A 13,534-nucleotide genomic window follows, 5' to 3' on the forward strand; every position below is an offset into this window, starting at 1 on the left:
TATCAGCTACGTTCGTAGCGCGCGCTGGCACTGAACGTGTTAAACTGATAATGTCAAAATTACCCCCATTGAAACTTAGGGGGAGGGACATATTAATTTAGTCGGATCGGGACTCGGGAGTACTCAATATTTCTTTAGAATCCTTATTGTTATTTTGAAAGCTCTACTACGTGCTAATATAGTAACGTTCACATGAGCATTCTGTTTGCGCAATACTGCACGCTTACTACAGAAAACTGTATCCCGTAAAAAACTGGACGTCAGTGGGAAAGCGGCCTTATTAGAGTTATTAGGAAGGCCTACCTAAATAACAGCTTGTAAAAATAAACAACTTTCACGCTCAATATCAATATATTTAACATATTAATCCATAAAACACCACACTATTATTAACTCTTGTGCCAATCGTGCGCGGCGCGTCGTCGTGAACCTTATCGCAATGCACGACGGTTGATATTGGGCTGTCGCCGCGCACGTCAGTGGACGTCTTTGGGGTCTAAAGGGTTAAGCTTCTTCGCCTTGTTCTTCAAAGTTATCTTGGCCCGGGTCGTCGCCGACGCCGAAGTACGCCTTCATTTCCGCTATGAGCGTGTCCGGTATTTTGTAGAGAGGTATTTCGGAAGAACGGATCATCAGCTTGGCGTTACCTGCGAATTTAGACGTGTTTATTTATAGAAAAACTGACCCGACAACTGGCGCTATCGGCAGGCGTGGCTCGCTCCGCGATTTCGTCGCGTCGCTACAAGTACATGCGGCCCACACCAATTTTGGTGTCTAGCCATAGTGGTTGCCGCGCACCGCTACGGAACAGATGCCTGCTCGCGCTTGCGCCACCTAGCGGACCTAGCGGTCATATCTGTCGTAATAGACGCCTTTTGTTAGAGAGGGAACCTTCTGTACCAAAAGTAAGTACTATTATTTATTCTGTGCTATCGGTAGAACAATCGTCTTAAAATGTCTTCATATTCCTATGTCACCCGCTACCCGCGTCACAAAACGAATCTACTGACACCTCAATTAAAGTCGTCGTCAATAGAACTTGCAAATAATGTAAACAAATATGACAGATTTTGTTAGCGTTTGACACATAACCTAACATTTTTATGAAGGTTATTTTCCCTAAAATATTAATAATTAACATTTAATTTAACAAAAAAAATATATAAATAAAATATTTAAGTATATAGACTGTTGATAAGATCATGGTTGTCCTTACTCTGTGGCCGTAGCTAAAGATGGTATTCCACTCACTCTCTCATTAAGCAAAATGTGAGACGCAAATACACATTGGACCAAGATATATTGGACAGATGGATTACCAACCTAAGATGACAATCGTATATCGTCAACCTCCAATCGAAAAGTACCGAAAAATTATATTTGATTCATCCTGTCCACATATAAATTATTGTTCATGAAAATTTAACAGGCATTCGATGTCACTGTTATTTATTTAATTAAACGTACTAACTCCTGTATAGGTATATCTATATATATATATATATTTCGGGGATCTCGGAAACAGACGATTTAGATAAAATTTGCTATATGTGGGTTTTAGGGGGCGAAAAATCGATTTAGCTGGGTCTTATCTCTGGGAAAACGCGCATTTTTGAGTTATTATATGTCTTCCAGATATATTATTTAATGCGTCATGGTAAACTACATTATACTATAGTCTGGCAAAGCAATTTTATCAGTAACAGTAGAATAAACTAGCCTATGCTCCACTGAGAAGCTACTTGCCAAACTCAACATTCAAGTGCTAAGATTTTTGCACATATACCTTGTATACGTTCATACGTTTCTCCCGTCAATAATTTGAAAATTATAACATACAACATACTTTAAAGACTCTTGAGAATTTAATGAAGAACAAATATACTCCGTAATAGATAGATACAGTCTAAGGAAAAAACGTGCCTCGAAAATCAAGAAAATTTGATTCTCGATCAGATGGCGCCACTACCTTTGGCCTACTCTCGTATAGAGGGCGTTGACGGTTTCGTTTATTATATAACAATGTTAACGCATATCAGTGAAAGAACATGGGTCAAAATCATAAAAAAAATAATGCAAATAAAATAAAAAAAACATTTATCAATATTTAAATACCTACATTTTATCGTATTTTTATAAATCTTCATTTTTAGTTTTAAAGTGTGTCGATAGATGGCAGTGAATTTACTGTGGTTACAAAATTTACTATGACAGTACCGCTCTATTCTATTATATCCTTTTTGATGAAGATAATACTGACCAATGTTTTTTCCGTCCATAGCCATAAGGTTGGTGTAGACGAAGGGTGGAATGTTCATCTTGATCAGGTTGTACATGCGATCTGAGCGTTGGATGTGAACGGCCTTATAACGGCGTGTGAACGGCATCATCATGTCTTTGGAGGGCAGGAACGGCTCTCCATAGATCTGTAAGGTTAATAATGTAGTAGGTTAAAATACACTACCGCTCAAAAGTATTTAGGCACCCGCAATAAAGTCGCTTTCAGATATTTGTGAGCTCCTTGTGTGATCTAAAGATATCTTAAAAATCAAATATTTCAAATGTGTTAAAATGTATTGCGTATGTACGAGTATAGTATGTATTTCCATTCAATGTATTAGTTATTGGATTTCCCTTAATTCATGTAAGAAATATAAACATTTTCAATTTAGCAGTCCTTTAAACTCACCCGAACTCTATGGAACGGTGCTTTCTCCGGCGTCAGGCGTCTTTGGATGCATTGTTTGATAATCTGAAAAAGGATTAGGTATTTTCGAATTTAAACTGTTGTGAGACATACTAACATTAAATCATTTTACGGTTTAGACTCACTTGTGAGTCAAAACAAGTGAGTAAACCGTAAAATGATTTAAAGGATTAGGTATTTGGTATAATCACTACATAGTCAAACAAAGTCGCTTCCTGCTGTCTGGATGTATGTCTGTCCCTATGTATGCTTAGATCTTTAAAACTACGCAACGGATTTTGATGCGGTTTATGTATAATACATCAGCATTGCACCCGTGCGAAGCCGGGGCGGGTCGCTAGTAAATAAATAAATATAAATAATTAGGAACGGATCAACTTTTGTAGCTAAGTTTACAAATTAAGTGGCGTAAGGATCCTATTATAATGTTGTTACGGCGACTTTTGTTTAGAGTTCGTATTTTTGGAAGAAAAATATACTTCCAATTCTTATCACGGCGTATCGGAATTATAGTTTCTTGCGCCATTCGTGACAAAAACTGTATATTTGACTAAGATGAAAATGCAATTGCTGACTCCATATTAAGTTAAACGTCATTTCAAAAAATTGTGTTTGTATTGTACTTACAGAAGGCAACGCCACGTTTTTGAGTTCTAAACGAACTTTCTTTCTCGCGGCGTCCTCGGGCGAGTCCATCATGTGACTCGGTGTCTAGTTTTCTGTCAATTGTGTTTGTACTTACAGAAGGCAAGTGTAACGTCATGTTTCTTCCTCGTGGCGTCCTCGGGCGAGTCCATCTGATGCGCCTCGGTGTCTAGTTTTCTGACGAGTCTAGTTTTCTATCAATTGTGTTTGTACTTACAGAAAGCAAGTGTAACGCCATGTTTTTGTGTTCTAAACGAACTTTATTTCTCGCGGCGTCCTCGGGCGAGTCCATCTGATGCGCCTCGGTAGTTAGTTTTCTGACGAGTCTAGTTTTCTATCAATTGTGTTTGTACTTACAGAAGGCAAGTGTAACGTCATGTTTTTTAGTTCTAAACGAACTTTCTTCCTCGCGGCGTCCTCGGGCGAGTTTATCTGAAGTGACTTGGTGGCTAGGTTTCTGACGTGCTCCAAGATCTGAAGTAATATTAATGTAAGGACTCAGTAGCGAGACGTCGGGGTTTTTTTTAACAAGACATGTACATTATTATTCAACAACGACGGGACTTAATCGCGTAAAATCCCGATTAAGTCCCGTCGTTTTTGAATAATAATGAGTAAAAATCGTGAAAGTTTAAATCAGTGTGTAAGACATGTACATGTCGGCGGCCGATTTAAACTGGGTCTATCGCCATTTATTTTGTTACTAGTAACTACGTAGTATTCCGACGTTTAGACGCAAGTTTCACTGGTCATGATTGCGGATGCGCGATAGACCCGGTTCAAATATGTGTTCAAAACGCCGAAAGTTTTAAATGTTATGTACAGTCGAGATCAGGTATTTGGGAGCGGCCGAGGTGCTCAAAAATATCTTAACATGCACTCTAACATCTTGTTAATAATGTAGAGGCTTTGATCAGATATATGTATAAACACCTTGGCCGTTCCGATATATCTGATAACCAAGGAGCGGAATTCTCATAAAATAGAATATAATTCATTTATAGCAGACAATCATAAGACCAGAAGTTTGATTTCAAGAGGGATTGACCATCGTGTTTCATCGACGATTCCAGTTATCGATGTTATCGATTTTTTTCGCACATTACCTATCACCACCTTTTTACATTGGTCTGTAATATTTGACCTGTTTGCATCTACATAATTATTAATATAGATCACGTCAACGTTACATATGTCATTTATGTCGCTCGAGTTTTCATAAGTCATTAAAAATTAAAAAAAAAAAAAAAAAAAAATTACGGTGCCGTGTGTTACTAAAATGGTTAATCCTAAAAGAAAAACGATAAACAAGTCAATAAAGAAATATTCTTGCCTAAGTTACAATGCAGAATCTTCCACTATATTATATTGCTCTAATGGGGTTGGCAACTGTCAAAGGTTTGCAGAGATGACGCCATCATAGCTTGCCCCTTATTCTATGAGATTTGGCTTAAAGGGCTGGCATCCAGGGCATTAAAAAAACAAGAATTTGACACAATTCTAGGGATTGACAGGGCAAGTTATGCTGGTGCCATCTGATAAACACTTCGACCGGCCAAGCCCATTGTGGAGTTCATTTAAAAAACCAAAGAAGCATAAAATAAATGTATTTTCTGTTTTACCCATTATTTTGCTAATCCAAAAGTTTAATTTCATTACTTAAACGATGTCGTGTTGTGACAAATATTCATCGATAGTCGATAAATCACAGTAGTAATCCCTCTTGACATTAAATTTCTGACATGAGAATTCCGCTCCTTGCTGATGACGAATGTAAGATCGAAATAAAAACAGTATTTATACAAGGTGATTTTGTTATCACTGACCAAACTCTGAGGGGTGAATATGTAGGTCATACTGAACAACTTTTACTATGGGGCCAACCCAAAAATATGTATTTTTCTATATTTTACATATCTTAAATTAACAAAATATTTCGTACCTTCTTGGTGATCTTGTTAGAGTATTTTTCTGTCACTGATCTAATTTTATCGTACGGGATGTTTTCAATCACTGTAAAAAAGAAATATGTAAGTCACTTAACTATAATTTGTAAAATACTAAGATAATCGTCCTTATGTATGTATTTTATTTTTATTTTATTTATTTATGTTCTACACGCTAAACAGATGACACCCTGCGGTCACGTCTATTGTCAATGACTAAGAGGAAAGGGGACGACCGCCAATATCTCCATACAAACGTAGTCCCCATTTTCCTCTCTGGAGTAACTAACTGTGCAACTGTGAGTAGAATAGACTGCAAGTCGTTCTCCACAAGTTGGCGCTTTGGCAACTCATGTTCTGCAGCTTATAAAGGACCATCTGTGAGTCCCCCAAGAGTTTAGAATGCTATAGATGAGCAACTTACTGTGCAACTGTGAGCTGACAACAATTAAGTCACTCTCCGAAAGTTTGGTCCCGGGCAAGTCATGTTCTAAAGCTTATAAAGGACCATCTGTGAGTCCCCCAAGAATTTAGTGAGCTATAGATGAGCAACTTACTGTGCAACTGTGAGCTGACAACAATTAAGTCGCTCTCTGAAAGTTTGGTCCCGGGCAAGTCATGTTCTAAAGCTCACAGATGGTGTGAGTCCTCCAAGAGTTTAGTGAGCTATAGATGAGCAACTTACTGTGCAACTGTGAGCTGACAACAATTAAGTCACTCTCCGAAAGTTTGGTCCCGGGCAAGTCATGTTCTAAAGCTTATAAAGGACCATCTGTGAGTCCCCAAGAGTTAAGTGAGCTATAGATGAGCAACTTACTGTGCAACTGTGAGCTGACAACAATTAAGTCGCTCTCCAAAAGTTTGGTCCGGGGCAAGTCATGTTCTAAAGAAATCTAGATAAGGAATATTTTAAAAACCCTAATACTTTGCTAAGCCCTTACCGGGTCCTAGTAGTTATGTATGTACCTACCTAGCATTAAGTTGCATGTGTATTTGTGTAAACTGTATCTACTTGGTTGCAAATAAAGATTGAATTGAATTGAAGCTTATAAAGGACCATCTGCGAGTCCCCCGAGAGTTTAGTGAGCTATAGATGAGCAACTTACAGTTCAACTGTGAGCTGACGACAATCAGATCATTCTCTACAATATGGGTCCTTGGCAACCCATGTTCATCTTGCAACTTATGCAGCGTGGACAGGATCATTTGAAAGTCCCCAAAGTGAGGATGCAGCTTCCGGTAGTATCCGCTCAGTTTGAAGCAAGTGGAGGACGCTTCCGGGTTCGTCTCCATTATGGATTTGAGGCGCTCGAATATTGTCTGTTGATTTGAATAACTGTTAAAATACGTACAGGTCGTTCACAAAAGCTGGCACGAATGGAATGAATGAGTGAATAAATTATATATGTGTGAACGGCGGGCCTACCGCGAACCACGATCGACGTGTTGCCTCCCTGTCACACTTACGTACGAATTTACAAGTGCGACTGAGCGGCGACACGTCGAACGTGGTTAGCGGTAGGCCCTCAGATGTAGTGCATAATTGTTTTCCGTCGTATTTTCTCGGAAAAAAATCATTTATTTCGTACGATACAATCCATATTTCGTATGGAAATGTTCGTATTTGTCATGCTAGTTCAGTCAATGTCAGTACTTTTTGTACCGAGACTGACTGAAATATAGCAAGAGACGTTCGTATGTTTCCTTGAAAATACGATGGAAAATAATTATGCACAACATCTGTATCACATTAACCAATAAAATGGTGGACCTGGGGCTCTATTATCAAAAGCTAGTAGCTTGTAATACAAGTGGAAGTCTCTTTCTAACAAAAGCTGTCAAAAAGGGACTTCCACTTGTATTACAAGCTACAAGCTTTTGATAAACGGGCCCCTGTCTGCATACAAATTACAAATACAGGGCAATATTACAAAAAAACGTTACAAGTGTACAAGTCGACAATATCGTTAAGTTGTAGATAATGTGTTACATGCACAATTATTACATACACATTAGATTTACAAGTTTACAATCTACAAAAAAAATCACACAACAACGCGTAACACAAAACATGTTGCTTATGTCAAATGTAGATTTAATCCTACAAATTACGTATTTATTAAAAATTAATTTAATACAAATTTTAACTATAAAACTCCCGTGAGACTCAAACATGCATGCATGCGTGTGGCTCCGTGAAGACGGTCCTCGTAAATTGGACCGAAACATGTCGAGCTATTCGACTTAATAATACGTGAGTGACCTTTTTTAAAATAATCTAATATGTTAATACAAATTTGTCTCCTACTATGTTTTCTGGTACACAAACTTGTTAAATCTACAATCTTGCAAATTGTAAATTATATTTGTAAGTTTTTTGACATAGGGCCCAGACAATGAAAGTTTCGTTCATTCCATTCGTGCCAGCTTTCGTGAATCAACCTGTACATACGATTTGGGGTTTGTCAGCATTAACGTCCCGGCCACGACTGCGCGGCGACCATAGGGGGGAGCGAGACGCAGTGATCAGACCTTTCGTTCCCACTTATGGTCGCCGCTCGCCGCTGCCGCCGCCGCGCAGGCGTGGCCGGGTCTTAAATCAATAGCTTTTAAACGCGTAAACCGATTTGGATGCGATTTTTTTTATCTGAAAGCAGGTTTTCTTGCGCTGTTTTTTAGACATGTTAGATCAAAATCGGCTATCATTACGTTTGGGTTTTCTAATTTTATATTAAGTTACAGTGACTATGATGAACATTAATTCATGATTCAGTAGCAGTACTATACCCTGGCTATATTTTCCAGAAGCTTGTTGTCCGGCGATTTCCTGCTGAAGTTATACAGCCGAGTGTACTTCGATTGCAGCTCCGTCATTATCTCCTTGTGCGTTGTTATCAGTATCTGGAAATCATATAAATAAATAAATTAATTAAATAGTAGATGGTTAACCAAGGGATGAAAGGGATGAAATGATGCCTTTCACCCGAGTTAAACACTACTTTTCATTTCGAATATGAGGAAAGTAAAATGTATGTTTTTTTTTAAACATGACCAAGTATAAATTTTTATAGTATTTCTTAAGGGTACTTTCAGTTAACAATTTAGGCAAAAGTATCGTAATTTATGGAATGGAGAGTCAAATATCAGAATGGAAATTGTATAACAAATCCATTTAAACTCAAATTTCAATTGCCTATCGTAAAAAAAATAAAAAAATCGTACTTCGAACGTAAAATGCTCTAGTGCAGACACGTATCATTTTCTGCACACCTTTTAGAACATCAATGACCCTCTTTCAGAGCATATAGTGTCGTGTTCCTGCCGGTGAGTAAGGTTGCCAGAGCTCGAGGGAGAGGAGTGTTAGGGTCGGCAACGCGCATGTAACTCCTCTGGAGTTGCAGGCGTACATAGGCTACGGAGACTGCTTAACATCAGGAGGGCCGTATGCTTGTTTGCCACCGACGTAGTATTAAAAAAAAAAAAGCATGAGAAATGAAAAAATCATTTATTGTCGCAGTATAAGAAAACAGTAGTAGGTACAATAAGCTTAAATTACAGCAGTATTATACAAGGACATATACAAGCAGGAACTAACTATGACATTTAGAATTATTTGATATGGCATATTATAGGTACAGGGTGATTGGAAATTCACCGTATTCCTTGAAAGGGATTCTATGGGTTCGAGATGCAACGCACGCGACCTTTACGATATTCCGTGAGTGTTATTTACCTATAGTTATATTGTGTAAATGACAGGACCCTTTTGTCCATCCCTGCTTATAAAAATAAAATAAAAATACCTGTTCAGCTCCGGTCACAGCAGTCTGAGGGCGCTTTTTAGGCGCACCCTTCTTATTGGCTTTAATTTTGCCATTGGCAGCCTGCACGTGTGCCTGTAAAATTAAGATTCATTCATAAATAATAATTTGTGCGTTCGGGGATGATATCCGCCACGTGTATCCCTTGCTTTTAGAATAAATTATCTTAAAGGGCCTCTGCGCTGTTGGCTTCGGCCCCACGCATGCCTCCCAAAGGTCCGGGACCCAATGGTCCCGTAATATGGAAAGACAGACAATTAATAATAATAACCTTAATCATAATATTGTCTTCGGTTACCGCGATAGTTACTCATGAAATAAAACTATGAAAACGGATTATATCGCGTATATTGAATTTATAATACATCCCGACATTTCGAACCCTTTACAGCGTTCGTGGTCAACGGGTGACTGAGGAAAAATTACAAAGTGCAAAAATACCCACATACTAAAATAATGAACAATCATAGACTACAAACTTTAAGGCTGGTTGTACATGCAAAATCGGTTCATAAGGCTAGTTATATAACTAGCCTTAACTAGCCTTATGAACCGATTTTGCATGTACAACCAGCCTTAGTTTGTAGTCTTTTTGCACTTTGTAATTTTTCCTCAGTCACCCGTTGACCACGAACGCTGTAAAGGGTTCGAAACGTCGGGATGTATTATAAATTCAATATACGCGATATAATCCGTTTTCATAGTTTTATTTCATGAACCTTAATCATGTAAAGTTTATTACTCCCTTATATTGTAATGTTTAGATAGTTCTCTGATATTTTTCACTGTAGCTATGATATTTAAATTAACTTGTAACATTTCCGCTGAATTGTAAAACATGCTGTGTGCACTTGTTTTGGATTTCGTGCTAGTTCTTAAGCCATAATGTGAATTGTATGTTTCTCATGATATTGTACAATATCTGTTTAGTGTACCTAATAAAGTAAAAAAAAAAGTCTTAAGCAAAAATTTCATTTTTAGTACAACCTTTTATAGCTGAGTGTACTTTTCTTTCCACAGGCAAGTAACAATCGAGACAATTCTAATAACCCCAAACACAATTACTTTGCGTTGTTGTATCAGTTATCACAGAGCTCCCATGGCCACCTCCTGTCTCCATCATCAGATCAGCTCCATGTCATTGTGATATTGCATTGCCATCCGATTTACATATGTATGCAAAATTTCAGCTGAATCGGAAATTGGGAAGTTGGGAAACAAATTTAATTTCCATTTTATTTTGAACTTAAATAAAAGCTTGTAATATAATATGTACACATCTCTTAATCTTTTATCATACTTATACAGCTGTCAAGGAGAAGGCAGAGGACCGACACTTATGGAAATCGCTCCACCGACAAGAGTATATGACTCTTAAATATATGATGATGATGATACAGCATGTCCAGCGATTTCAGATTTCAAATTCAAATAAGCTTCAAACGCGAAATGCGAGGGTAACGCAGGGGGGTGTTTTAGTATCATAAGTGTTACGGATTGATTAGTGACAATGGATCACTGGCCAGCAGTGCAGCATGCATATGTTATGGAGGCGTACGTGGGCGTTTACTAAAACCTGATTCTTTCAAATCTGGACATTCTTGGGCTCCTTCTACTCAGAATCGACAGCATTCTCCATCCTGCTATAAAAGAAAGATGTCCCAAAATGTCCATTTAATAACGTCACGTGTCACGTTTTAGTGTGTTTTTTTTTATTTGTATGTGCGTGACGTAGTGGAATGTACAATTTTCATACAAATTTTTGGGACAGTTTTTTTTATCATCAGGAATGAATATGCTAGTGATTCCGAGTTGAAAGAACCCAAAAACACCAGGATCTGAGAATCAGGTTTTCAATATTTATTTTAGAAAACGCCCACCTAACCAAGAACTTTTCACGTAGTACCGTCATACCGTGTAAGTTTTGCAATATGTTCAAAATATGTGACGTTTTCAACCAAAAGGTACCACATTGTCGGTTGTCAATAAGGTTGATTTCTAATTGAAGCTATATGGAAATAGCGCCTTACTGACAAGCGACAATAAGTACCCTTTTGGTTGAAGATGGCACATATGTGGAATAGGAGTGGGTACACTGTGTACAGTACAACCAGCAACACTCTTCAGGGATAAGTTCGTCTTTGTACATCTTATTATTTGTATCATGTAATTTTTAATATGTATTTTTGTACAATAAAGAGTTTACTACTACTACTAGTCCTAACTGTCCATTGGTGGACCTTATTACAAAAGGCATAAAGTCCACCAATGTGTATTAAAATCTTCAATAAACTACCGCAACCAATAAAAGAAATAGAAAACCTAATTTTTTTCAAAAAAGCACTTAGTGTATCTCTAATAGATGTCTTTTTACACAATACAGGAGTTTTTTGGAGACAGAATGTGTAATTAATATATAAGAAATAATTTAATGTAAACCATTGTAGTATACCTAGTTTTATTTTGTTATTTAATTTTAAGATTGCTGCGCCCTGCTGATGTAATTATGTACTTAATATGTTGGCAATAAATGCTTTGTCTTTGTCAATGTACAGTTAACAGTGTGGGCGATGGTACACAGTGAAGGATGACATAAAAGTATAAATTGAAAAAAAAAAAAAACAGGTATGTCTATAAATTGTATATACAGATGTCAATCACAATGAAAAAATCAACGATGATCAACTCTGGTCAACGTGGGACTCGAACCCACATCCTTGGATTGCCGGTCCAATGCATTACCAATTGCGCAATAGATTGTAATAATGTGGTACGTATTGCAATAGATTGTAATAATGTGGTACGTCCCACAATAAAAAAGGAAAAATATATTAACAAAACAGGTATGGTTCATGTTTTAGTTTATTTAAGGAAACTTTGAAATTGAAAATGTGCATCTGGATAGTGGACACCCTCAAACATCATTTCTCAATTTGTTAAGGAAAAATATTCTTCATACTTATTCTTTTTTATCATCTTAATTGAAAGGTTTTGTGGTTTATATTTATTAGCTATAATTTTGTATAGTCAGCAAGAAGTTAAGAAATTATAACAGTAATATCTTTCTTTATACAGGTTGGCTAAAAAAAGTGCATTCCTGTTGCCAGGGAGGTTTTGGGATTACACTGAGCAACTTTTACTACGAGTCCAAACCCTAACACGCGAAAGAAATTTGGCTGTTTTATACGTTTTGGCTGGTCCATTTTCTATCGGAGGGTAATTTTTTTATTCGCGATTCATGGTTGGTCCCATAGTAAAAGTTGCTCAGTATAATCCCAAAACCTCCCTGGCCACGGGAATGCACTTATTTTTTAGCCATCGTATGATATATGCGAAATGTGTACCTTAGATTGGCCCAAGCTAGCCCAATATGTAAACATTGTAAACTCGGCATAAGGTTTTGTTTAGATCACTCAAAAAATTCATTATAATCATTAAAAAAAATTGTTTATTAAAAATAAATATTATATACACTTACTTGAGACACATATTTTGGTATGATGGCTTTTAAGTGGAACTGCTTACTATCCGGATTACTGTTAATCATTCTTACGATCTGCATTCGGTCATACTGGGCAGATAGTAGTTCTATAAAAACAGTCTTCTTGAACTTGTTTTCAAAGTTAAAAAACAGTGTCTTGAATTGACAAGGGATATCGTGCATTACATGGTCCCGAACCTGCTTCAGGCTCCACTGAAAATATAACATTTATTAAATATTTATTTATTTAAAATTACATACTTATTACGTTTTATGGTTTCTTTCATTACCTTACGCGGAATACCTTGAATAGCGATATTCATGGCTGAAATAAGTGCGAATTTTATATTTGTACTTATAGCTAAGTAGCTAACAGAAGAAACTTAATAGTAAAGTACCCAATTTATAAAATTTGCAGAAAATTGGCTAGTGCCCCGCAAGATCAATCGGCTCAATCGCAGCAATCGCTGCCTGCAAGGCTGCAAGCCCAAGCCCCAATAAGCCTGTAAACGCTGTCAACTGTCAATGTCAAAATATGGTCAGAATGAGGGCTATCGTTTTTTTGCTCACCAGTTGGCGCCTCTGTTGATGGTGGTCCAAAAGACTAAAGAACAGCTGTCAGTCATTGAAGTGACAAGTGACATTTGACATTTCGAAGTATGGAAAAGACCACCATCTACACTAGCGCCCCTAGCGGCGAATCCATACGCGTTAGCCCTCATTAAAAATATTGTAGGGGAGGGAAAAGCAGAGTTAAACCAAACCAAGAAAAGTCGCAGAGATTTAGACAGCACACGCAGTGCAGGTGTTATTTTAAACGTCAAACTTCTATGAAATTATGACGTATATATAACACTAGCACTGCGTGTGCTCTCAAAATCTCTGTAGACTATTCTTCGTCTAACTCTTATCGATTAGGAAAAATCACAATCAC

General features: G+C 37.3%; 1 protein-coding gene across 1 annotated transcript; it reads right to left on the reverse strand.

The window, feature by feature from the left end:
* Positions 1–392: 392 nt before the first annotated feature.
* Positions 393–13,074, reverse strand: LOC134751849 (uncharacterized). The gene is made up of 10 exons (XM_063687353.1): positions 12,891–13,074; positions 12,598–12,813; positions 9,102–9,194; positions 8,086–8,199; positions 6,405–6,618; positions 5,295–5,365; positions 3,710–3,826; positions 2,690–2,752; positions 2,261–2,426; positions 393–647 (listed from the first exon to the last, which is right to left on the reverse strand). Exons 1-10 carry the CDS (start codon positions 12,921–12,923, stop codon positions 505–507), a joined length of 1,230 nt encoding a protein of 409 aa, XP_063543423.1. The 5' UTR covers positions 12,924–13,074; the 3' UTR covers positions 393–504.
* Positions 13,075–13,534: the final 460 nt, after the last annotated feature.

The sequence above is a fragment of the Cydia strobilella genome, chromosome 23, assembly GCF_947568885.1.
Source record: "Cydia strobilella chromosome 23, ilCydStro3.1, whole genome shotgun sequence".
Classification (NCBI taxonomy): Eukaryota; Metazoa; Arthropoda; class Insecta; order Lepidoptera; family Tortricidae; genus Cydia; species Cydia strobilella.

Coding starts and splice junctions, on each gene's coding strand:
- LOC134751849 (XM_063687353.1), bottom strand. CDS start 12,923: ATGAATATCGCTATTCAAGGTATTCCGCGTAAG. Junction 12,814..12,890: donor TTCAAGGTATTCCGCGTAAG/GTAATGAAAGAA, acceptor TTATATTTTCAG/TGGAGCCTGAAGCAGGTTCG. Junction 3,827..5,294: donor CTAACAAGATCACCAAGAAG/GTACGAAATATT, acceptor ATATTACTTCAG/ATCTTGGAGCACGTCAGAAA.